The sequence below is a fragment of the Tyto alba genome, unplaced genomic scaffold, assembly GCF_018691265.1.
Source record: "Tyto alba isolate M040663 unplaced genomic scaffold, T.alba_DEE_v4.0 Super-Scaffold_12, whole genome shotgun sequence".
Classification (NCBI taxonomy): Eukaryota; Metazoa; Chordata; class Aves; order Strigiformes; family Tytonidae; genus Tyto; species Tyto alba.
In genome coordinates this window covers 5,721,758-5,747,479 of record NW_024881274.1, presented here as the reverse complement: position 1 = coordinate 5,747,479, position 25,722 = coordinate 5,721,758, and the positions used below count along the sequence as shown (strand labels likewise).

General features: G+C 56.1%; 1 protein-coding gene across 1 annotated transcript; it reads left to right on the top strand.

Annotated features, from left to right (window-relative positions):
* Window positions 1-1,117: 1,117 nt before the first annotated feature.
* On the top strand, window positions 1,118-23,109 carry PLXDC1 (plexin domain containing 1). Its single transcript, XM_042787518.1, has 14 exons — window positions 1,118-1,301; window positions 2,812-2,960; window positions 5,891-6,034; window positions 6,443-6,512; window positions 6,901-7,023; window positions 7,425-7,543; window positions 7,729-7,828; window positions 9,651-9,746; window positions 11,645-11,726; window positions 14,036-14,096; window positions 15,038-15,173; window positions 16,754-16,789; window positions 17,939-18,099; window positions 19,212-23,109. The coding sequence occupies exons 1-14, from the start codon at window positions 1,247-1,249 to the stop codon at window positions 19,329-19,331; spliced, it is 1,452 nt and encodes a 483-aa protein (XP_042643452.1). The 5' UTR covers window positions 1,118-1,246; the 3' UTR covers window positions 19,332-23,109.
* Window positions 23,110-25,722: the final 2,613 nt, after the last annotated feature.

Below are 25,722 nucleotides of genomic sequence, written 5' to 3'. Positions count from 1 at the left end.
TTCTCTTGCAGAAGGACGGAGCCAACTCTCCGGCAGGGACCCCCCCCAAACCGTCGCCCCCCCGCTCTCTTCTCCCCACCCCACCCCACCCCCCCCTCTTCCTCAATTCGGAGCCGCCGCAGGGCCCCCTCTTACACCCACACCCCCCGGGTTTGGCCAGGGGGGACCAGAATCTCTCCCCAGGCCCCCAGCACCACGGGACGCATCTCTGCGGGTGTTTGCACCCTTCTCCTGCCCCGGCACCCAGGGCTGAGCCACCCTCCCGGGCACCAGGGACTGGGGTGCAACCTGATACAACCCCCCCCCCCCCCCCCCAAAAAAAAAAAAACAAAAAAACAAAACCAACAAACCGCTGCCCAAATCATGGTGGGGGCAGAAGGCAGCTCGGCTGACCCTGGAGCTGGGGCTGCTCCCGGGGCTCTGCGGTGCCCGCTGGACCCCCACCCCGTGACCCCCCCCCACTTTGTGACACCCCCCCTCCCCACACACACACCCCGTGACCCTCACCCCAAACCCCCCAAAGCCCCCAGTAACCAGCTCTCCTGCTGCAAAAGGGGAAAAACTGGGGGACAAACACTCGTGCTGCGGTGACGCGTCCCCTGCGGGTTTGCCGATGGGGGGGAGGAACCCAAGGGGGGGCGGGGAACGGGGTGCTGGACCCCCCCCCCCCCCCCCCCAAAACACGGTGCCTGCAATTGCGTGCGGCTGCTCCGGCCGCTTGTCACCGGGGGGGCAGGCGGCAGCACGGGCTGGCTTGGGGGGGTCACGTACCCCTCAAAACGGGACTGGGGGTCTCAGCCGAGCAAACCCCCCCCCACCCCCCCGCAGCCCGGTGAGGGGTCACCGGCCCACCCCCCGCTGCCCGCAATGGGGACAGGGTGCTGCGACCCCCCCCACGTCACCCTATCGTGGTGGGGGGGGGGTGGGGGTGTCAGCACATGGAGACCCATTTCCCTTGGTGGGGGGGGGGGCGCTTGGCGGGGGGGGGCAGAGCAGGCTCGGGGGACACTGCCCGAACCTCACGGGTGCGGGGGGTCCCGGCCCCGGCTCCAGCCCCACCCCCCCCGGCCCCACCCCCGGCCCCACCCCCGGCCCCACCCCCGGCTCCGGTTCTCGCTCCCGCTCCGGCTCCGTGCGCGGCTCCCCGGGGGTGCCGGCCCATGGCGGGGCGCTGAGCAACCCCCCCCCCCCCCCCAAGCCCCCCCAAAACAGAGCCGGGGCCGAGTGGTGCCCCCCCACCCCCACCATGCGCTGGGGGGGCCTGATCCTGTTCTGCCTGCTGCGCGGGGCGCTGGGCCCAGGTAGGGGGGCTGAGGCGGGGGGGGGGCGGCGGGCGAGCTCCGGGGAGGGGGGGGTGGGGATCCAGGGGGATGCTCCGGGAGGGTGCTGCGCCCGCCGTCCCGCGTGGCCGTGGGCAGCGGGAGGTGCCCCGCTGCTGCCCGGAGCGGGCTGCGCTTTGGGGGTGTCTTTGTGCCCCACTGGGCACGCGGGTGCGTGTCACGCTGCACCCCACAGCAGGCTGCACCCACAGCAGCCACCCGCGGCGTGGGACCTGCCTTGGGGGTCCCCCTCCTTGCCCCACGCCACCCCACCCCCCCCCCCCCATGTGAAGGCAATAGCACCGGCTGTTTGGCCCCACTGCCGGGGTGCCCCCACCCAGGGTTCCCCCACCCGTGGCACCCCATGGCACGCCTGGTGCTGGCCTCGCTGTGGGTGCAGCCGTCCGGTGAGATTTCAGGTGGGACGCCGGAGCCTCCGTGCGGGGCACCTCGGGCCCCCCAGCTCCCCCAGGGAAGGCAAGTGTGACCCCCCCCCAACCACAGACCCCCTTTCCCCATATATCGGCAGTGGCGTGTGTCCCGCCAGCTGCCAGCTCAGCCCTGCTCCCCCCCTGCCTCAGTTTCCCCTCCCGGAGATGCTGGGAACAGACACCAGCCCCACCGGGCAGCTCAGGAGGGGACCAGGAGCTCGTTAGGCACTAATTAGCTCCCTCTCCCCAGGGAGAAGGTGGGAGCCCTCTCCCAAGGGTGAGGGGAGCAGCCTGCGGCCCCCGCCGGGTGTTTTTGCTGTCCCGCTCACTGGGGACAGACGTCCGGGCTCTGTCCCTGCCCGTGGGCGAGCATGTGCCGTCTGCGCCGCCTCCGCCCCTGCCGAGCTGCCAGGAAATCTCATGAATCTCTGCAGATTTGGTCCCGAACGGCTTTTTCATCCCCCCCCCCCCCCCCCCCCCCCCCCCCCACTGCACCGTGTTTCTGGCCTCCGCTCCCTCCCCAGGGCTTGGAACCGGGTGCGGGGAGACGCAGCAGGAGGGGGACAGGGGACAGGTTTCTTTGGGAGATGGGTGCTTGGGGGTCTGCCCCGGCCCCCGGCCCCCCCGTACCTGCCCCGGAGGAGGGGACATCGAGGACACGGCCGCGCTGGTGCCCCAGGTCTGAAGCCGCACAGTCCCCATCCCCAGGGCCTCGTGCTCCTCCCCGTGTGGGGTGTGAGCTGAGCTGGGGAGGGGGGGGTTGCAGGTGTTTTGCCTCTGTTCACCCCTCCGTCGCGGCTCCGCTCCCCCAGCCGTGGGTGTTTGTCACCCATCCCTGCACCCCGTAGCCACCCCTGACCCGAGAAGCCCTTCCCTGCCTCGCCGATGTTGCAGTGATGCTGCTTATCAGGGATGAGACGACCCCCCCCCCTCCGCCCCCCAAAAACTCGTGTCACCTAAGCCGAAGCTGCCTTGCAGAGCGGGGGGAAAGGGCTGACCCCAGCCCGCAGGCCTCCTGGTGTGGGACCCCGCTGAGCCATCCCTGTGCCCCCCTCCCTCAGGACACCCCCCCGGCAGCCCGGCGGTGGGCGAAGGGCGGCGGAGAGCTCGGGACACCTCACCGGGGAGCGAGGGGACCCGCATCAGCCAGGACCTGGTGGGGGGCAGCCTGGCCATCGACACGCTGCCGGCCAACGAGACGCGGATCGTGGTGAGTTGGGACCCACCCCCCCCCCCCCCCAGCCCCACGGCAGGATCCGGCCAGCGCCTGACCACCGAAGGGCTATTTCCAGGCTGGGCAGGGACGCTGGCTCTCGTTTAATTTGTGGGGCCGGATCCTGGCAGCCCGGAGGGTAATTACAGCCCAGCGCCGGGGTGACCGTGCCCTGGGGTTTGCTCCGAGCCCTGCGGCTGTCCCTGCCAGGTCCCGGGGCCAACCTTGGTCTGAAAATCTGGGGATGCTTCGCTTGCTGTGATGCCACGTGCGCAGCGGGGATGATGCTGCCGAGATGATCGAGGCCGTGCCGGGGCAAGGGGGCTGTGCGGGTAGAGGGATATGGGGGGGGGGGGATCCCTGCCTGGGGAAGGCAGCAGCCTGCGCCGCTGCTAACGGACTCGTGGAGCAGCACCGTCGCCTCCTGGGACCTCTCGCTTGGTTCTCACATCCCGGCCGTGCCTAATTACCCGCCCTCAATTAGCTCCCGGTTATTTGTGGCGGGGCTGTGTGTCCCTCGGCAAGTCAGGGGGGTTTGCCCAGCTCTGAGGTCTCTGGGAGTGGGGGGGCTGCATGGCTGAGGGAGGTTTCTGGGGAAGGATGCACCGGCCGTGGTGACTTGTCCTGGAGTTTTTTGCCGGTAGCTGGTTGTGGTTTCAGTGGAATTGGTGCCCCCCGTGGCACGGCGAGCAGGGGAGAAGCAGCTGTGGCTGTTTCTGCTCCTCTCGAGCTCCAGCTTGGCCTCACTCATTCACTGTCAGGGTCGGAGAGGGGCCAGAAGCCAGAAAAGTCCCTGATGTGGAAGTGTTTTAAAAAAAAACCCACCCCAAACCAGCCCAAAACCACCAATGCCCCCATTTGGAGATGCTGGGGAACCACAGGAAGGGTGTGATGGTGCTTGTGGTTCCCAGGAGGAAAAGGCAGTAATTTCCTGGGGCTCGATGCTGTCGGGGGTTGAGGAGTATCTGCCTTGAGAGCGGGGCCACGTTCAAGGTCAGGGATTCTCTTCCTCCACGCGTCGCTGCGTCTCTCCCTGTCCGACCGGCAGAAGGTGTGATCCTACCTCCGGAGATGCCAGCCTGGAGTCTGGAGGGGTTTCCCCACTCTCCCCCCAAAATATTGCAAGTTTGGGGTGCAGAGGGGCAGCTCTGGACCCAAAGGATGAAGAGGGGTGTGATGCCGGGCATCACTGCCATCCCTCCTCGCCCTCTGCCCCACGGCGGCTGCGCTCCCCGCTTATTTGTATGCCCAGACCCTCCCCTCTCTTAATTCCTGCCATAACCAGAGCAAGGTGACAGAGCAGGACACCCTAATGAGTCATCGATGAGGTCAGGAGCTCGGCAGCCAGCTCCTCCGGGCTCCCGGCCCTGCTTGGAACACACTGGGAAGGCACTGGGGGGGACACACACACACACACACAAAGGCATGGGAGGTTTTGTCATTTGTCACCCAGCGATAGCCTGTCCCTGCATCCCAGGGGGTTTTCAAAGCCTTTGGGCGGGGAGGGGTGGGCTGGGATGCAGCAGGTACTGGCACAGCCTTCCCCGTGCCTCAGTTTCCCCATCCACAGGGAAAAGAGGACTCTGGGCTGCATCAGTCCCTCGGGGCGAGAAGGGGCTATAACTGCTGTAGGGAAGAGCCAGGAAAGCTTTTCCTGGAGTCGGGGCTTCCACAGGAGGCAGAGGAGCGTAACAGCTCTCCTTGAACTTTGCCGAAGCCAAAAAAAATTCCATGTTGCAGGATTTCTCTACTAGCGTTTTATTCCTTTGACTCCCACAGAGCTGCAGTAGCTCTCTGGGGAATAACACGGGGTGGGGGGGTGGGGGGGCGAGAAGGGGGGGCCGGGGGTCAGAGCAGCAGAAACGCAGCAGATGGGGCCGGGCGGCGAGCGCGGCGGCACGCCAGGCGCTGGCACGGGGCAGCGCTTTCCCGAGGAAAATTAAGATGTGTCCCATCCGTGGGTGTGTGCCCCCCCCCCACCAACTCCTCCGCGGCGTGAACCAGCCTGCCCCGAGAGGTGACGGCTCCCAGCGGTGTGCCCAGCCGGCCGCACGCCGAAGCCCACCGGGGAGGGATGGGGCGGGGGGGGGGGGGGTGCTGGCACGGCCGGGACACGGGGTGCGCAGGGCTGGCTGCGCCCCGGGAAATCGCCCGCCCCGCCGGTGTCCCCGAGGAGCTGCGTGGGCAGGTCCCCGTCGGGGATTTGTGTCCTTTGTCGGGTCCCCGGTGGGTTTGGGATGGCTCTTGGCAGAGCTGCTGCGTGGTCCGTGCTCCGGGCGGCTGGGGAGGGGGGGGGGCACGGGGAGCCTGGGGGTGCCGCTGGATGCTGCGGCGGGGTGGGGGTGCCTGGGGGTCCCTCTCCTTGCTCCGTGTGAAAATAGCAAGGGGGGGGATCTGATGGCTCACACAGAGCCGCACTCCATCCCGCGCTCCGGGGGTGTCACCCAGGAGGGCAGCCCGAGCCCCTCCCGCCGTGCCCCCCCATCCTCAGCCCCTCGGCTGGCGGCGGTGGCTCGGCCGCTTTCCCCGAGCTGCCCGTTTCCGAGGTTAATCATTTCCTCTGGGCTTCCACCTCTTCAGTTGTTTGCTTCGTTTCTAGTGGTCACTTTGGCTGTAACTTCCAGCCCCTGGCTCTAGAGCAGGATATTTTCTTGCCGGGAAGGTTGCATCTGCTTCGCTCAAGTCTCTCGTGAGTCACGTCTCTCTCCCTTGCCAGCCCGCCCGTCCTCTCTGCACTCAAATCGGTCTCGTGGGTCTTCTCTGCACCTTCTCCAGCTGCTCAGCACCCTTTGCTGGCTTCGCCCCGGGGTTTTTTTGGTGCTGGTTTTGTTGCTGCTTTGCGCTGAGATCGGGCCCGAGGGTTTGCATCTCCACGGAGCAAGCTGGGTGACCCTGTCCCCTGTCACCCCGTCCCTCCCCGGCTGCAGGAGGACAACCACAGCTACTACGTGTCGCGGACCTACGGGCCGGGGGACGCCCGTCGGAGGGGGCTGTGGGTCGACATGACGGCGGCCAACAGGAGCCAAGTGAAGATCCACGGGATCCTCTCCAACACGCACCGGCAGGCCTCGGTGAGCCCACGGGGCTGTTCTGCAGCCGGGGGGGGCGGGGGGGTGTGGGGGGGTGTGTGTGTCCCCACATCTCCTCTCCCAGCAGGGATTTTTCCCGGCGGTGGCACCTCGCCCAGGGCACCTGCATCCCCTCTGCGGCCCCCAGGATGGTCTGGTAGAGATCAAGGCTTGGGAAGCATTTGGTGTCCCCCAGCCCCAGTCCAGGGCTGAAGGGGATGAGCCGTGGGGATACAGACCCACAGGACCCCCACTTCCATCCCTCTCCCACCCCTCCAGGCACCGGCCCCGGGAGTTTGCTCCAAGCCAGGGCAGAGCCGGTGCCGGTGGGCACAGACCCGTCCCCCCACGCCCCCCGCGGGCATTTTCCCAAGAGCTGAGCGTGTTCCTCACCCCGTCTCCCTCCCGCAGAGAATCATCCTCTCCTTTGACTTCCCCTTCTACGGCCACCTCCTGCGACAGGTCACGATCGCGACGGGTGGTGAGTCGGGACGGGGTGCCCGCGCTCGGCTGGCGTTCCCGCGGTGGGAGGGCTGGGCACGGCTCCGGTGTTGGCTCTGACCTCACCCCACGTCCCTGAGCCCCAGGGAGCTCCAACAGAGAAGGGGCTGCAGCCCTTCTAGCTTGCTCCCTGCACCCCAGCTGTAAGCCCTGCCCTGCTGCTGGTGCTCAGGGAGTCGGGTGCTGCTGGTGCCTGGGTTTCTGCAGCCGTTGAGGGGATGCGAGGGGTGGGGTCACACCGGTTTGGCGAAAGTCTGGGAGGGGATGCTGAGGGTCAAATTAAGGATGGGGTGAGCAGAAAGAGGGAGGGAGCACCCCGGGGCGGTGGAGGGGAGCGTGGGCTGCTTCACCCTCCTCTGCTCGCTCAGGTTTTATCTTCATGGGGGACGTCATCCACCGGATGCTCACGGCCACGCAGTACGTCGCGCCCCTCATGGCCAACTTCAACCCCAGCTACTCCCGCAACTCCACCGTCCAGTACCTGGACAACGGTGAGCCCTGCTCCAGCCCCCCCCCCCCCCCAAAAGGGCAAGCCGCGGCGGCTGCCGTACCCGCAGAGCAGCAGGCAGCCTGCCTGCCCGCTCCTCCCCCGTAAAACGGGGTAAAACTCAGCTCTCCGGAGCAAATAGAGGGGCTGGAGCCGGAGCGGGGGGTGTGGGGTGTGGGGAAGGGGAGCCCAGGGAAGCAGGAGCTGTTTGGGGGAGGCGGGGGTTGGGTAGGGGCAGCAGGGATGTTTGGCAGGGGCTGCTTGATGGGGCTGCTCAGAGCGAAGTGCTGGAGGTTGGGGGATGAGGTGACTTGGAGCTTCACCAACAGAAGATGCCGGTCAGGCTGGTGAGATGCAGAGCAAGGAGAGGTGAGAGGACTGATCCGCTCTGGTCTCTCCCCCCAGGGACGGTTTTTGTGGTGCAGTGGGACAAGGTCTATCTTCAGGGGAAGGAGGACATGGGCAGCTTCACCTTCCAAGCCGCCCTGCACAGCACTGGGAGAATTGTCTTTGGGTACAAGGAGGTGAGAGATGTTTCTGCTGGGGAGGGCGCGGCAGGAAGGTCCCTGTGGGTCTGGGAGGAGATTTAATGTTGTAAGTGTTCACACGTCGGGTTCTGAGCATTCCCAGTGCCACCAAAGCACTGGAGAGCTCTGCAGCAGCCCGGGGCAGGGCTGGGGTCCATCACCCCGTCTCTCCCCGGCTGCAGATCCCCGTGCCAGTCCTACAGATCAGTGCCACCCAGCACCCCGTGAAAGCCGGCCTCTCCGACGCCTTCATGATCCTCAACCCATCTCCCGACGTGCCCGGTGAGTCGCTGCGCTCGAGGGGCTGGGGAGGCGGCTGCTGGGGCAGGGACGGAGCTGGGGGCTCCCCCAGCATCGCAGCTGGGAGAGGGGGGCACGCGGGGATGGAGGGGTGGGGTGTCCTCGTCTTCGGGACACGAGGCTGCGGTGCCTGGATTCCCGAGCGGGGAGCACGGGCGCGTGAGGAGGCGCGTGGGGCTCGGCTGCACGGATGTCCCTCGTGTCCCACGTTCCGGGGTGCATCTCTTTTGGGGCGCATCCCGCCACGGCCAAGTCCGTCGCGCAGCCCTGTGCTCCGGGCGGCCCCAGCCCGAGGCGCTGCAGGCCGAAGGGCTTCGTGCTTCTCGCCCGGCGTATTCAGAATCGCTGTGAGCGGCCAAGCCACCGCTTCGCTGGTTTTTCCAGCCGATGAGGAGGAGGGGAAGAACATTCCCAAACGCGACTGCAGATGGACGAGAGGCTGGGGGGATGCTCGGTGCCCCTGTTCCGATGGGCACGGGGGTGGAGGGGAGCCTACAAGCCGCGCCGCTGCTCTGCTCTGGGCTGTCCTTGACTGCGTGTCGCGGCACGGGTGCTGCCGGGCTGGGATCTGCACCTGTGTCGGCGGGACGTGGGGCTGGCTACACGCGTGGCCGCGTGCTCATTCCACATGTGCCGTGAGCCGCAGGCACGGGGTGAGCCCCCCCGAAAGGGCTCTTCCAGCCTCTCCTGTCCCCTCTTGTCATGAGGAGCCCAACCTCGCTCCTGCCTCCCCGTGCTGCGCCCGGCGCCGTTGCTTTTCTTTGTTATTTATGGAGCCTGCCATCTGGCCCTCATTTATTACCCGTTTAACAACAGTTTGTGTAAAAACCTCGGCCGGGCTGGATGGTGCCTTCCCTCCCCACCTCGCCGGGCTGCTCCCCTCTGTCCCCATGGGCTTGCCAGCCCCTGCCTGTACCTCCTGCCTGCCCCGGGGGTGTCAGGGGAAGCGGGGGGGAGAAGAAATGCAAGAACTGGGCACGAAAAAACATAATGAGGTGAAGAAACAAGGCTTGAAGGGAAGGAGAGGAGGGGGTAGGAGGGGAGAGCGCTCCGTCCTGCTCATCTGCTGGTCTCCAAGTGTGGAGCAGAGCTGCGAGGAGCCGCGGCCATGCTGGAAGGATGGGTTTGATCCTCCTCGCAGATAAGCATGATGCCAGAGAAGCATCTTGGCCGGTGTCGCCACACGAATTAGTGGCAGATGCTGGGAGAAAATTTGGGAGAAGCCCGAATCCAGGATAGACCCCTCTGGCCCCCAGGATGAAGGGGAAAGAGGAGGAAAGGGGGGGCAAGGCGTGAGGGAGCTGGGAGAAGGGGGAGGCTTTGGGGAGCTCGGGGAGCGGAGCGGAGCTCCGGGCGAGCGCTGCGCACGGGGGAGGCGCGCAGCCCCGTGAGTCACTGACGAGCAATGTGTTGTGCAGCTTCGTGTTTGTTTAGAGCGATGCAGGACTGGACCACGTCCACCTCGGGAGCCTCTGGTCGGGGAGAGGGGGACAGAGAGCTCCAAGCTCCTCCTAGCAGAACAGGGAAGAGGAGATGTGTGCCTTGACATCCCTCCTCCCCCCCCAGCACCCCCCGCGTTGCTTCTCCTGGGGCCTGAAAGCCCCCGTGTGCCGTCCGTCTCCCACAGGAACGACCCCAAAACCTGGGGCCGCCTTTGCCTTTCAGCCGGGAGGCGGCAGCAGCCCCACGGGCTTGCCCCACGCCCGCCGGGATCCACGCGTGGGGTGAAACCCCTTCGCAAGGACAGGGGAGGGCGTGCAGGGGGGGTTTGTGCCCAGCCTAAAGCCCAGGCTCCCCGTTTCAGAGTCCCGCCGTCGGACCATCTACGAATATCATCGCGTGGAGCTGGACACCAGCAAGATCACCAGCATGTCAGCCGTGGAGTTCACGCCGCTGCCCAGTAAGTCGGACAGACTGGCGTGGTGCCCCCGGAGCGGATTTCCCTCCCGTGGTTTCGCCCAGCAAGTACAACAGCCTCCCGTTTACAGCCAGGGCTGGAGGAGGCAGGTTCAGTGGGTGCTGGGGGGGGTGGGGGGGTGCGTGGCTGCCACCCATCACCCGGCGGTTGGGATCCTCCCGTGCGCTGGAGCCGTGGGGGTGGGGGTGCTGTCGGCCCTGCGCTGGGGTCCCCCCAGCTTTTGTGAGAAGGTCTGTGCGTGGCTGTCGCCGAACGTCCCGTACGAACAGCCCTGGCTGGATTTATCAGCTCGGAGCCACCTCGGCCAACAGCAAATCCCACGTGCGTGCCAGCCGGGCTGCGCCGGAGCGGAGACGGGAGCGGGGCTGCAGCAAAGCTCAGCTGGCGCGGGGGGAGCTGATAAAGGGAGGGACCTGCAGGCAGTTACACTTCGCCCGCTTTGCTCAGCGCTTCCCAATTAAGTGAGAAGAGCAGTGGGGGCAGCCACGATGTCCCTGGGAGCGATGGGCCCCATGCTGCTCCGCCAGCGCCCTTCCTCGTCCGCCGGTGGCTCCGCTTTCTCACCAGTAGATCCCCCCTCGCTCCAGCACTTTAATTCCTTTTTTCCTGCACTGACAGCTCTTCCCACCCCTCCAGTCGCTGAAACCCCATCTCTTTGCTCCATAAGCTGCAGCTAATTTCGCTGGACACTGGTTCACGTCAGGTCTGTCTACAAGACATTTTCTACGCCTCCACGCTGAGATGAAATTTCTTAAGGATCCTGTTAAATAGATACATTTTTAGTGTTCGGATCCAAGGACACATGCGCACGAGGGAAAGTCGTCATGCAGTCCATAAATACAGAGCGGAGAGTAAATCTGTCATGAAGATACCAAGGTTAGGCGTTTTAAACGGTCTCCCCAGGGTATTTTATGACAATTTTAACAGCAGGCAGGGTTACTGCAAAGCAGATCATAAATAAGCATTCTGCAATAATTCTATTTTTTTCTCCGTAAGACTTGCTGTTTTGTTTCTCCCAAGAAGCTACGGTAGCTGAGAGCAACATCTTCAGAGGAGACGCAGAGCTAGAGAGAATGCTTTTTCTTCTGGGGGGTTTAATTTTTAGCCTTATTCGGGTCAGAAGTGGATGAACTGGGTTAGCCTCCGCCGCTCCTCCGGAGGCCCTTGCTTGCCGGCTGCCTCCACGCCGCAGTCTGCTCGGGAGCAGTCGGACGGGTGGGGGAGATGGGGACTGGAGGGACTGCGGCGGCGGCGGCGAGCTGGCGGGGACGGGACGGGCAGGCTGCTGCCTGCAGGAGCCGGAGCACCGGCGCAGGATGGGCACCGCTGCTCTTCTGCCCCCGTCACCCCGTGTTTCACGGCACTGGGTCAGCTCTTGCCTGCCAGGGGCATGTTAAAACTGCCGGTTTCCTTGACTTTTTTTTTTTGCAGATGAGCCCTCTTGGGCCTCTTTTCTAGACATCGAATGACGGTGCTCTCCAAGCACCTAATCCCCTCCAGCGTGGAGATATTCTTGCAGAGCTACTTAGTACGAACATAGCAACAGAGGGTTAAACTGTTGTTATTGCTTCCTTCCTTCCGTAGGACCCTCTGTACAATAACACAAACACTCTCTGTACAATAAGAAGTGGCATAAGTCTCAGGTGCCTTGTCATTCCCAGCTGAAGAGAATGGGAAGGTGTTTACAGACGGCCTGTGAGTCCACTCCTGCTAGGAGGGTGCTGCCTTGCCCTGCAGGTCCACTGCAGAGAGAGGTTGGGTTGGAGCCTCCTCTGCTGATGCTCGGGTCCTACCCGTGCCACCAGCTTTCAGCAGATGCCCCCCTGTGCCCGCGCGGATGCTGGCGCATCGCTGGTACGTCTCTCCTCTCTCTTTTACAGCTTGTCTCCAGCATCAGAGCTGTGAAATGTGTGTGACCTCGGAGCTGACCTTCAACTGCAGCTGGTGTCATGTCCTGCAGAGGTAGCTGGGATGAGTTTCCTTCCCACCTCTTCTCTTGCTAATGTTTCTATAGCTGGGAGAGCAAGTGCAACTCCAGGCCTGATGCCTGTATCAGTGTTGTTGGGGTTTATTACTATTTTCCTTTTTTTTTTCTGTTGTTTTTTTTCGTTGCTTTTTGGCTTAGTTAGGTTGCTGCTTGCAGTCTCATAGCGAGGGTTAGGTGGTGATCCGATCTCCAAGCCATTGAAAGACAAAATTTCCCGAGGCTAGGGTTTTAGGTCCTCATGTTTTGATGCAGCAGCTGGGACAAGTTGAGACCAGAAGCAAGACTCACGTTTTTGTCAGTGAGCTTAAATATGGGGGAAATTTGTCCTGACTTAGGCTGTGATTGCAGACAGAAGTGCGGGGCAGGCAGGCTGGGACGGGCTCAGCGCTGAAGGACGCCGGGTAGGTCTGAGAGCTGGGGATGCTCATCGGCCCCTCAGCTGCGGCAGGGGGGGGGGGGGGGGGGGGCAGGCCCCCTTTGTCGGGGATGAGACACAGCAAGGGTGGGGGGAACTTGCTGCTTTTTTGGGGGTAAACGGAGGATCAGGGGGGCCGGGGCTGGCCCCGCCGCAGTCCCAGCCGTGCAGCAGCCCTGCTCCGTGCTCTCCTTCAGCTCAGGCGGCGCGCTACGGAGCATGAGAGAGTCTAATGAGATTGTGCTGAAATATTTATTTAGAGCTAGCGGCAGGGGAGAGGACCCAATAACACAGATCCTCACAGGCGGCATGGGGACAGCCGTGCTCGGGAAATGCCCGGCTCTCCCGGGAAGGCACGCTGCCTGGCCCCTTCTCCAGCCGCCTCCTGCAAGAGCTCGCCCCGGCATCGCTCGCAGGGCACCTTCGTTCCTCCTTTCTGTGGCCCTTCCCTCGCTCCGCTCGAGACTTGCACCCTCCTTCCCTCACGCGCAGCGATTTCAGCAAGGTACGAGCAGGGCAGCTGGGACGAGGGAAGATCCCGAGACATCGGCAGAGAGACCCCATAAATCAGTGTTGATTCACTGCCTTTCAGTGGGCTGGAGCACAACCCGAGCCAGGGGAACATCATTTTTCAATGACAGTTGCTCAGCGGTGGCTTCGGATCAGAGAATATTATGTTCTTGCAGCTGAGAGAGATGTGTGAAACCAGATGTGGCTTTGGTAGCAAAACCGAGCCTGAGATACAGTGGCTTAGTCTGGATCTTGTTTGGGCCGAAACCCCAGGGCTCAAGGACTTCATTGTTCTGCTTATTCCAAATTCACGGCGTTTGCAAACTCGATCTTCCAAAATCCAAGTTGCTGTTGCTGGTGTTTCCTCTTATCACTTACAGTACGGTGACTTCTTGATGTGTTGGCTAAAAGCCATGCTTCCTGCAGCCATAACTGCAGATCCACAGCTTAGGTTACAAACGGAAAATACAAATGGCAAGCGTGGCGGAAACTGCAGGCTGGACCCAGCCTACCGCTATCTTGTTGGCTTTCAACCACGTTGGTTTCGCAAAGCCAACATCATCTTTTCCAAGGAAGTTTGTAGGGTGGCTCCCAGGGTTTGAACTTATATCCTGAGTGTCCCGCTCAGTGATTTAACCCCAGAGTCCTCTTAGCTCTCTTCTGGACAGTGGAGTTGGTATTTTTGCTTTTGCCGAGCCCGCAATCGTTACAGGAACTGTACTTTAAGCAAAGATCTCAGTGACTCAGCAGGACCTGAAGTTCTTTGTGGCTTCTCCTCTTTTACTGGTTGGCAAATTAGTGCTTGTAGGAGCTGAACCCCTGATTCATATTTTGGTATCCCCAGAGACCTCCCAAAAGCCAGAGTGCTATTTCATTCTCTCTGTTTCTGTAGAGATTTCTCTAGCTGGTGTTTTCCTGATGCCGTTTTTAATTTCTTGAATGTGTTTTTCCTGTGCAGATGTTGCTGGAAAAAAAAAAACACCCATGTGGAGATCATGGCCTTGCCCTGAGTCCAGGGAATGGAAATTCAAACTCAGTCTATATATTTTTCCTACTTCTCTGCTTCTCCATTTCCCTTGGAGAAGCAGGGTTGACCCTTTTCCTTCGCTGTGAAGAGGAACGTTTGGGCCCTTCCAGCACAGCTGTACTGGAAACCCCAGGTCTTTGGAGACCAGCTTGTATATAATCTTTCCAGTCCTCAGATATTTGTTTGTCCAAGTAATCTGTACACGGCGCCTAGCGGGGCAGCGTTTGGGACACTTAGGCAGCTTAGAAATCACTAGCAATGCCTCCTGCGTTGTTATTGCCGTGTCTCTCAGGATTTCACCTGCCACAGGTTAATACAGCTTTTCCCTGCAGGTGTTCCAGCGGCTTTGACCGATACCGTGAGGAGTGGCTGTCCTACGGCTGCGGCCAGAAGGTGAGGCTGGGAGAGGAACCGCTTCTGCGAGATCCTCTGCTAGGAATGACACTGAGCTGCAGAAAAACCAACAGCCATATCCCAGCTCAAAACAGTCACGCTCAGCTCCACTTGACCCGTGCTGTTCTGGAACAGACTGGGTATCCCTTTGGATGTCCCCATTTACAGCAGGACCACCGATCCCCTTAACAGAGGATGTCTGTATTGGAATGGTTAAAAAATGATCCACCTAACCCAGCATTTGCCTTGCTGGTGTCTTGTCTCTGTGTTGGTCGGTGCTGGATATTCAGGAAAGATGCAGAGACCTCCATAAATTACCAAATGGTGCAATTTGAGTAGACTGGGATATTTTTTTCTTCACCTTCTGAAGCATGACTCTTACTCACTCTCAAGCATGAAGAAATTAGCCCTTGTGATTTTTTTTTGTCCTTGTTAGCACAATTATCTCCACACTGGATGAACTAGTTTCTTTGTCTCAGAAAGATCAGCTCTGACAAAACATCTGTTTCTGCTTTGGGTTTGTTTTTTTTTTTTTTTTTTTATTTTATTTTTTTGTTTTGTTTTGTTTTGTTTTATTTTTTTCCCCACTAAAAACTCAGCTTTGTTCCCTGCTAACCAAGAGGGCTGAGTGAGGAAAAAGAAGGTCACAGGACCTATGTAAGGTCATCCAGTGATGCAAGAAGGTCAGACTGTAGGACCTTGCCAGATCATTGTTATTTGTCCTTAAGTGGTTCCCAAACTTTTCCTCCTCCAATCTCCAGGTTACACACACGCACCCCCCCTTACTTCTGGCACTTCTGGACCACGTCCCCTGCTTCCACTCCAGTGTTTGAACCCCAAGGGCTTGGTAGCCCTAAGCCTGGGAAGCAGAGTCCCTCACCACTGGCACTCTTGCTGGAAGGAGAGCTAAGGAAAGTAGCCGTTCTCCATTTTCTTTCCAGCCAGAGGAGAAGACCTGCGAGGATCTAGCAGAAGGCGACCACTATTCAGCACCTCCCGACAGCTCTTTCTCGCCGCTGGACGAGGATGTCACCACCTCCACGTCCTCGCTCTTCATCGACAGCCTCACTACAGAAGGTAAGGGCAGGTGGGGTGAGCAGCTCTGGCGGGGACACCCCATCCTCGACGCTTGTCCCTGGAGAGACCTGTCGCTCCCACGCCTCGTGAAGCCAGCTCGTGTCCAAATCACTACAATAGCAAACCCGTCTTTGAAGCACGGGGCGCGGGTGGGAACAGGAGGCAGGGGAAGGGGGGAGGAGGAGCAGCCCAGGAGGTGACACTCGGAGAGATGTGGCAAGGGGGGAGATGGAACCCTCCGGTGGGAAGAGTTTTGCAGTTGCATCGCAGCCTTTTTATGTATTTGTGAAGGTCAACAAGCAACTAGTCCCTGGCGGACAGACACCCCAGCACTGTAACAGGTTAATGCTGTGTACGGGGCTCATGCTTTAAATGTACTTGGTCCTCAGGGCTTCCTGTGCTCTCAGGCTGGCAATAATGCAGCACAGGCTTGTGATTGCCCTCTGCTTGGGAACGGTGTTCGTTCCAGCATAGGAGAGCTCCACATAAGGACCCGAGTTTCCCTCGAGACACCCATGTTCTAAAGCTTGATAATCCTATTAAGACAGGGCTGGCTCCTCCGATCCTAGCGGCAGGTATCACTTCAATTTTGCTGCTTAATAGTCCCTAACGCAAACTGCTAATTAGAATAAATAGAAAGGAACATTAGTAATTGTCCTTCAGCAATGGGAAGGAGTTGGGGGGGGGAACAGAGCGCCTGGCTGCCAGAGTTGACTTTGAAAGGAGCAATTAAAGGAAGGGGGGAGTGTAACACCACCACTGAGATTATTTTCCAACTCATCGCCAATTCTTGGAAAAAGAACAAGAGGCTTTCTGTGACATAGTCAAGCATGAAGTTAATTTGTAATCTTGGAAGGAAACAAACAGCCAGCTGCATCAGGCAGCGAACTTTATCTGGAGGGGCGCAGCAAAGGAAGGAGCCGGGCGAAGGAGGGGAGCCGCCCCTCTGCATCCTCCCCGGCCAGCCCGGCTCGCTGGCTCTGCTCACGGAGACGTTCGTGAACGCGTCCGACTCGCTGGTCGTGTGTCAGCGCTGCGCAGGAGGGAGCCAGGCCGTAGAGACTTCTGGATCAGGATTGCAGCTGATTTTCAGCAAGCGTGGAGGGCACCAAGGCACAAAGCCCCGTGCTAGGTGTCCTGGTTCTTCCAGAGGGAGGTGAAGAGTGGAATCGGAATTTGGGCCCCCCCGTGCAAACACCTGCCGTGCGACAGCCCGTTGATTATTCGGGATGTATTAGCAGCATATTGCTGCAAATGCCATAGTCTGAACGGACACCCACAAGGGCTGGGGCCCCATCCAGCATTCATTTATTGTTCTGCTTCGCACACCGAGAGCTTTTAGGCTTCCTCAGATGTTTGTGCTCCGGGTGCCACCTTTGTGAAGGAAGACGATAAACCACGAGCCACGTGCTTCCACCAAACTTGGAGGTTTAAAGTTGTCACTGGCCACATAAATGCTGTGCAAGAGGTGTGTTCTGTCAGTGGCCCCGTTACAGAGGGATGAAATCGGGTGGGAAGCATGCAGAATATCACAGAAGGCTCTTAACTTCATGCTTTTTGCCTTTGTTTTCTTCTTTTAGACGATACAAAGCTCAATCAGTATGCAGGAAGCGAAGGTAAGCCCTTAATCTCCTCTCTGCCTGCTCACACTCGTTCCAAGTGAAAACATGTTACACTGAAATCAAACGCACCAGGGAGTTGCGATCAGTCAGCGGGGTGGACAGGTGAAACTGAGATTGGAGGGATGCAATCAAGATAAGACTCCTATTGTCCTTACCCCGATTAATACCATTTCAGATAGTGAAAAGTGAGAGTCGGGACTAATCTGTTTTACCCTGATGCTGTTTGTCTGCTTCTCCCACTTAGTCCTGCTGTGCAAACTAAGATGATGAGTTTTCTCTTCACACGTAATTCCCTTTCTTTGCAGTTTTTGCATAGACACAAAGTCCTTTTTCCTCTTGAATTTCCCTACCTGTGCCAAAGAGCACAGTAAAATCCAAATATAAAAAGAGTCCTTAGCCCAGCTTTGCCTTTTTCATCTCTGTTCCTGTGAATCCCCTCTCAGGCCGAGTCTGTTCATCAGCCCCAAGGGCAGGGAACCAAACTGCCCTTAATAATTCCAGAGTATGGGAAGGATCCGAGCCCTCTTTGCCTGCAAGAAATACGGTCGTGCACAAACCACGAGCCCACCCCTCTTACCTGAAAGCAGCTCGTGGAAGTTAACCTGGCTAAACTGGGTGCAGGATCAGTTCCTTTGCAGGCATGGGGCCTCTGAAATGCATGAGCTTCCCAGTCTCAGCCAAATTGCTCCCCAACTGGCTGGTAATGTCACTGTTAATATATGCCACGCAGCCCCTCTGTAGCTCTGTGCAATTGCATATTCACAGCCGAGGACTGAGGGCAGGCTGGAGGGCTGGGGGTAAAACACACTGAGGACCCCACTCGGCATATGGCTAATGGCTTTCTATCGGAGTGAGCAGCCAATATATAAAGAGTATGGATTGAGGGGGGAGGGGGGGGTTACTGCATGGTGGTGGTTTAATCTTCTTTCAAACCAGCTACAGCGATCATCTGAAAGGGATGCTGGAGCTCAGGCAGCTCTCTGGTGCAGCTTCCCCTCTCGTTGAGCCAGACAGCAGCAGGCTGAGTTGCTCGGTCGTACGCGCAGGGCGCTGAAAGGGCTTGCCTTGCTTTTCTTTCCTGTCCTTTTTTTTTTACTGAGGTCTCAACACAGTTCAAGACTCAACTGACTCCTTTTTTTGCAGGTGTGGGAAGCAGCCTTCCTTCCAAGAAAGCAGGCGCCCCGATTCACACAGGTACGATCGTGGGGATCGTTCTGGCGGTGTTGCTCATTGCAGCTATCATCCTGGCTGGGATTTACATCAACAGCCACCCCACCTCCAACGCGGCCCTGTTCTTCATTGAGGTGAGTGGACAACCTTATCCCTGGCTGGTTTTCTCCTCCTCCACTATCAGCACAAATCCCAACCTTCTGGAGGAGAGCAGGGAGCAAAGAGAAGAGGGGAGAGGAACTTTGACAGAGTTCATATCTGAGTTTCTTGTCATGGTCCTACAGTCACAGCTAATCTCCCAACCTCCAGTTGATGATGTTTTAAACTTAGGCTCTCTCCCTCCCACACTGTTTTATTTTGCTCCCTTTCACACATTGCCTTTTTTTCCCCCATGCGACGTTAGGCTTTTCCACCTGCTTGCATGAGCAGTCAGCACGCAGCCTGGTTGGAGGGCCCAGTTGGAGCTATGACATAATTGAGATCGCTGCCTTTTGAATTGCCCAGCTGGATTTTGTTGACTAAAATTGTCAGACTTTACTGATAGATGTCATGCCATCAGCTACTGTGTAACTGGTGGTGTGAACGCTCCAAATGGAAGATTTTAATTCTCAGAAAGATAGGGGGTCCAACGATCTCCATCTGCTGTTAAAAGCCAGAAGACCGCTTGGTGTAGGATCCCGAGGCAGTCAGAAGTGGGCTGAATCCTGGCATAGGAGCTGCTGCGGAGGGAGTGAGCAACACTTAGCCCTCAGCCTCTCCTTATCACTTGCTGACTTTTTCCTGGAGCACTTGTCTTCCCTCCATCTGTCCTGTTTGCAGAGACAGGCTTCAGCAAACGCAGTTCCCTGCACCCGGCTGAGAAGGGGCAATGAGGTTGTCCCTGATAGAGGGGGGACACAGAGGAGACCCGGAGCTGACACCCGCGCGGTCGGACGGGAAGCCCGTGGCTGGCTGCGGCTGCACAGGCCGCCCTTGTCCTGAGGCTGATGCAAGATTTCACTTAAAATTTCCATTTCCTCCCCGTCCCCCATTTCAACCTTATCAGTGGGCCAGCTCAGTCGTATCGATGCATTGCAACAAACCCTTTTAAGCATGAAGCGATTTCTTAAAAACTTATTTTTATTAATAAAAAGTCAAACTTTCACAGAGGCAGCACTGGTTTTGTTGCAGGGTTTCCAATTTCCCCCCAGTCTTAGCGCGAAAGGCTCTGTCACAGCTTCTGATGGGTCTTTGTTTCTGTCCACAGCGAAGGCCACATCACTGGCCTGCCATGAAATTCCGAAATCACACCAACCATGCAACGTACTCAGAGGTGGAGCCGGCCAGCCAGGAGAAGGAGGGCTTTGTCGAAGCAGAACAGTGCTGAGCGCTTCTCCCCCTGCGTCTCGAACCTCCCATGTCTCAAGTGTTGGAGTCTTCTGTTATTCTATTGCAAAGTCTTTCCCCTCTTGGAAAAGAAACAGCAAGTAGAGGAAAAAGACCCAGTGGAGCATTTGAAAAGGATGAGTCAGGGCGATGCGAGGCTGGACTTGCCCGGATTCCTCCTGGGACAGCCGAGCCTGCAGCCCGGCACCGAAGCCCTGGATGCGGCGGTAGAAAAAAGTGCAGTCGGAGTTTTGGTTTGGCGTGGGTTTTCTGTTTTGGGGTTGGGTTTTTTTTTCCCTGCTGCGTGCGGCTGACCTCTTCCCTCCTCCGCCAGGACTCTTAACAGGGGCAGCAAAGCGGGGGACAAATCTCGGTACGGGCAAAATACGCGGCTGCTTCAAGCAGCAGGCTCTCGGGGACAGCAAGGCGGTTGATTTTTGCTGCGCGCTGGCTCTGCCTGCACTCAGGGAAGTTGGGCTCGTTGCCTCTTCCCCCCTCCAAGGAGAGGCTGGGGGGGTTGGTGGCCCAGGAGAGGTAAGGTTGGCTCTCCAGGGCTCACCTCCCCTCTCCCATCCCCTCTCCCCCAGCTCCGGCCCTTTCTCCACTCTCTTCCCTTTGCCCTCTTTTGGGGTGGGCGACTTTTAATTTTGGCTTCGTGGCCGAGAAGCCTTGAGCCCTTGTCTTTTCATCCTGCAGTTGGTCTTCCACCACCACGGCTTCAACTCCCTGCCCTCCTCTCCCTTCAAAGCAACAGCTTCCCCCCCCCCCCCGCCCCGCTCCAGAGAAAGGGAAACCTGATCTATTTTAAGGGCAAAACCCTGCAGGAGGATTCACCTTTGGGATGTTTGTGAGCCAATGGCTCTGATGCACTTTTTGGCATCTAACTAGTCTGCTAAATGACTATGACCCTACCCCAAAGGAGAGAGAGTGTGAAAAAAAAAATCTTAGATTCCTTCAAAATAGGTCGTCGTGGTGTGGCCGCTAATCCAGCAGGAACAGAGTAGGGTCTGATGGAAGAGGATGGCAACTGCTGAAAGTTGTGTCCTCCCACAGGCTAAATCCTGAAGTAAATTCAAGCTCATTCATGGGCATTTCACATAAATAAGGAGTGAAGGCATACGTGCCTTGACACCACTGAAAATCACCTTGTTAACATCATAGTTTTTAGAGTCTACTCAAGTCAGTGGAATTTTTTCTATTTTTTTTTATTTTATGATGTCTGTGATAGGCCCTGGTCTGGATTTGTACGTATATCATGATTCCAGAATCTGACCCTAACTAAGGGCTTTGACACTAGACCTCTCAGGGTTTTCTATTCCTTCTGTGCAATCAGAATTCAAGACTAATCTGCAGAAATACTCTACCCTACTTCCACAGACACCAGCCAGAGGATTGGGCCCTAAACTGAGGAAAGCTTTTATAAAAAAAGAGAGAGACTGAAGTCCAGTGTAAGGTAGAGTTGTCTTTCCCCCACAAAAAAAAAGGTGTTGGTTGTATGGGGCTTCTTTTTCTTTTTTTTCTTTTTTTTTTTTTAATTTTCCCTTGATCCTCAGTTATTTATTCTGATAATCATGTTTGGTGCATATTTTATCCACTGGCTGGTTCAGCTGTCACTGGTGGTGATTACTGCCAAAGGCAGGGTCTGTCTAATTAATGTTTTCCTTCTCATCTGCTGAATTTATATAGCCATTAAAGATAAATATGGATGCTTTGTGGCATTTAGACCCCAGATTATACTTTTTCATACATAGCCACTAGGGAGACTTTTGCTGCATCTTATTATGGCGTAAAGGCACCAAAACGCTTAAACAGGGTAAGTCAGACCGAGTCGTGCCAAGATGTTATGGCTCAGACAGTCTCTCTTTAGACATATTTTGAAGATAAACTTTATTCCCAAATAAAGCTTTCAACTGGAAGGTTGGGTTTTTTTTTTTTTCCAGTTTCCCCGTAGTAGAAAGAATTCAAAGGGATGCTGTCATCTAGTTTTTGCCCAGGATCTGATCTCCTTTGAAATGGTTATGAGCTGGTAAGGATTTTTCTCTGGATTTAACTCTTTTCAAGTAATGGCCTTGTTTTTAGTGTTCTTCTGAACATGCATGCATGGTAGCAGCAAGATTTTGGGTACTCCTCTTCCCCTATAACTGCTAGAAATGCTAGGTAGCATCTAAGAGTTCTGAAATGCTGTGGGGGAAAAAAAAAAAAAAGAAAATGGACTTTAAATAGCGTGCAATTGAGCTGTATAAATCACTGGTGCATTACTACAGCAAGGATCTTAGAAGGATTCAGAAGAGGATCAGATACTCAGGTGGAGAATAATAACATCCAAGTGCCACAGCACAGAAATGGCTGAGATATGTAAAACATCTATACTTCAGGGGAGATGCCAAGTTCTGAGTGCCTGGAGTAAAAAAGGATTTTTTTATTTATTTTTTTTTTTTTAATCCCTTTAAGGAAAGAAACAGAACAAACCAGGCTATTCTGTAGCTGTGCACCAGAGGTTTGGTCTACCTTCTACTGAGGAATATGGTTTGGGGTGTTGTCAGGTAGCGCATTAATGGCTCCCATTCATCATCTCTAAGACCTTGTGGTAGAGTAGATGGAAAATTTACTGCCCGTAGCCATGCGCGTGCTCCAAGCTGAACATCTGGATCCACCCAGCACCTCCCACCACTGCCCAGCCTGGAGAAGCAAGGCACTTACATGCTGTGTCTCAAGGAGGAAAAAAAAAAAAAAAAATATTCTGTCCTACCTTTTGACATGAGGTCTAGCTCTGGGCTCTTGAAGTACACATCTGGGGAGGTCGCGAGTCAGCAGGGAGCAATCTTTTCTGAATATTCTTTGCACGTGGCTTTGTAGTGGAAGAGAAGAGTTGTCTATTAAATTCTGGAAAACCCAATGGTAATGTAGCTGATGCCCGGAAGAAAGAGGAAAAATGTCTTTACCATTAACAAGTACTGCACTAATGTTGAAGAGGAGAGTCTGGGTGCAGGTGTAACGCTGGCTGCACCAAGTCAAAAACCTCAGGACCAACCCTCCTTTCCTAGCGTGGAACTCCGACTTCAAGATGCCGGTTAATCTTGCTAGTCTCGAGTGCCGAAGCAAGAACGTGTGACGGTGTGGCGACTATGACATAAAAATAGTTTGATTTTGCTTTTAATCGTGTGGCTTCTCTAGCCACATCCTGAGTTTTTCCTCTGGATTCTGATGAACCCAGCACTTGGGCTTGCTTCAGAGCAGACTGCCTAATGCACATGTGTATACTGACCTGTATATTTTATAGCTATAAAATGGGCTGGGGCTGTTAGCTGTGCTCAGTCCCTTGCTCAGCTGGTTTAAAAGAAGATGCAAAACCCAATCAACCGCTCCGGCCCCTCGTTTGTCTTTCCAAGCGCCGTGCTCGGGCAGTTTTGGGGCGCACGGCAGGAGACGCCGGCCCGTGTCCGCGCCTTCGGGAGTCGGGAAAGCGCAGCGCGGGGTTTGTCAGAGACCAGCCAGAGCTTCTGCTCCTAGGGAAGTTGGGGGCTAGCCCCCCCCCGTTTTTGCTATCAATGGGAGCAGGACCCAGATCAAAAAATATTCTCTTAATAACTAAAGGCCTACTTTCCACATACTTGAATTTACAGCACAGTTGGACTATTTTGAGAGACTAAAGGCACTTTAACTGTCTTTTAATGCAATGTATTTACTATGGATTATCTGCATGGAACACAGTCTTAATATTAAAAAAGAAAATCTTCCTTTTGGACTGCTTTGTTTTCAAAATAAAACATGCAAAGGATTATTGGTCATGTTATGTGAACTTCTAAGCAGGATGGGAATTATTTTCATCTTGTATTCTTCCAGTTGACACTGTAACAATGCAAGGATTATTTTTTTTTTTAAAGACATCCTTTTCTGCCTTAGTAATAACACATCATTATCAGGAGGTGTTCCCAGGACATATCTAGGATAAAAACTAATGTAATTGAGGTTTGATTCAAGACTATAATTTTCTTCTCATTTTATTCTGTTCAGCTTATTTAGGTTTTGGGTTTTTTTGTTTTTTTTTTTTTTTTTTTGTTAGGCTTCTCAGCTTGAACAATGAAGTTTACTTGGCCCATTTGACTTTTTGACGGTAGTCAGGTTGAGTGTTTTGATCTCTGCACTAGCACCAAATCATTTCAAAAAATGCAAACCACTTTAAAGGTCATTCTCTGAGACCTCCGGGTAGCACCTCCATGTTTCGCCTTCCTTCGCTCTTGTGCATCACAAGCATGAACAAACCGGCGTCACGCCGTAACTGAAAGGAGATGATGAGCTGCAGGAAAAGGCCCATCTTGCAATTAAGCGCGGGTATCAGCGTATCGCTTCCCAGGGGAGCGCTGACAGCACGGCTTCCACCAGCGCTGCGCCTCGAGCAGCTGGTAAGGGCAGAGCCAGGACAAGGACTCGCCCGTAGCCCTTCCCGTGCGCTTCCCTTGCAAACGGCTCTCCCACCTAGAAGTGGCCAAGGTGGCACAACCCCCCGGTCCTGCCCGGCCCCGGGGCCCCGGCGCGGGCAGGGGCCGGCCGGAGCTGGCACTCAGGCGCTGGGTTGTGGTCTGGGGGGACGCAAGTGTCCGACAGCAAAAGGATCTCCCGGTAGCTGCTCGGCTGCAAGACACCGACACCGACACCGACACCGTTTTTTGCCTGTGGCTGTTTAAATTGTAAATGCCCCAGCCCGGGGCTGTTCCCTAGCACGTGCGTGCTCTGTCCTTGGCCTTGATTCTGCTCGAGGAGCTAAATGCATCGTTTTCTTAAGCATAACTTTGTCCCTGCTCCCCTTCTGGAGTGAACGTCAGCGGTTTTTGTACCTCCTTTCAAAGGCTATGAGCATGGTAGAATATGGGAAAAAGAAGTAATACAGCAGCATCTTCTCATTTTCCCTTCCACCTTCTCAAGCCCTTCGCAGCCTGTCCCTCCCCTCTTCCCCAGGAGTCCTTTCCAGGTTGGGAGAAACTGCTAACACACTACAAGCAGCTCTAAGTTAATTTAAACATGATAAAGAATTCTACTCTCCCAATGCCTTGTTCTATTTTTCTAAGCAGAGATGCAGCAGATATATAATTATAATATATCTATTCTATTTTTATACACATACACACACACACAAAAGCAAATACTTTACAATATATAAATATGCAAAAATGTCAGCTCTCCTGAACAAATCGTTTCCATACTAAACAACATCCCAGAAATGGGGAAAAATACTTTAACTAGCATGCAAATAAACAAGGGTTTATATCCTGGAAACGCAACTGCAACCTCAGGTACAACAGCATGCTGAACCATAATTAATAGCATTGAAAGCAAGTAGGGAGCAGATTGCTACAAAAGGGCCTGTGGGTGGTGGAATAAAATCTCAAATAGATGCACAGCTCTGAATCTGCATTTTACAAGTGCTGTGGAATTAAGCTTTGGTTACAACTGGGAGCAGGGAATTAGGGCTCCTGAAGTCCTTGTCTGGTTGTATATTAAATGTCATTATGCCTTGGATTGCCTCACCTAGAAAGGAAGGATGGGAATCATTTCCTTTCTCACAAACAAATTGTAAATTTGCTAATATTTGTAAGATACTGCCAGATGCTCAGGGGGAAAAATGTTTTCAAGGCAGCACAGAATTATTTGCTAAGGTGATTGCAAGCATCATGCCCGTGTCATCTCAGAAGCTGTTTTTTTCATCTCTTACACTTGCTAAAAAAATTCAGAAATCTTCTCAAGTCGGCTTTGGAGGTGAGGAGCGGGTGCTGCTGTAGTCAACCTGTCTGACTAGAACCCATGAAGCTGACGCTCGCCACGGCCGGGGTGGGGGGGGTCAGCCCAAAGTGGGGCTCGTACAAATCCTGGAGCAGGTTTGAGGGAAGCCATGAAGCTGATTATCATGCTGGGTTTGTTATTCTCTTTGTGCGACAATTTTATTAGCTTGCATAAAATACATTCCTGGCCCACGGAGGCGAGAAAGAGTTTGGTTTTTTTTGTTTTTTTTTTTTTTTTTCGTTGCTGTTGCGTTCAGCAAAGGGAACTGTATTTTCACTGACACGAGCACCCCCTTCTCTGACACGCCAGCTCTTGGCCTTAGTGGCTGCACAGCCGCCTCTCCCGGGGGGCTGCCTCTGCCTCCCCAGCTCCACGAAGAGCCAACCGCTGCCTCCAGCACCCGTACGCCCCGCGGCTGGACCTGCTGGGCGCTTGCCAGGACAAAAATTCAGCAGGGGCCTGCAGGGCTCGTGGAATTTCAGGCAGGCAGTCCCATAGAAAACTCACAGCGCAATTCTTTTCATCCCTTAATCAGACCGAATTACAGAATTACCGATCCAACGGCGATGCTAAAGTCGTGGGCAGTTGCCTGCCTCCCTCCCCAGCCCCTGCAG

Coding starts and splice junctions, on each gene's coding strand:
- PLXDC1 (XM_042787518.1), top strand. CDS start 1,247: ATGCGCTGGGGGGGCCTGATCCTGTTCTGCCTGCTGCGCGGGGCGCTG. Junction 1,302..2,811: donor GCGCGGGGCGCTGGGCCCAG/GTAGGGGGGCTG, acceptor CCCCTCCCTCAG/GACACCCCCCCGGCAGCCCG. Junction 6,035..6,442: donor ACACGCACCGGCAGGCCTCG/GTGAGCCCACGG, acceptor TCCCTCCCGCAG/AGAATCATCCTCTCCTTTGA.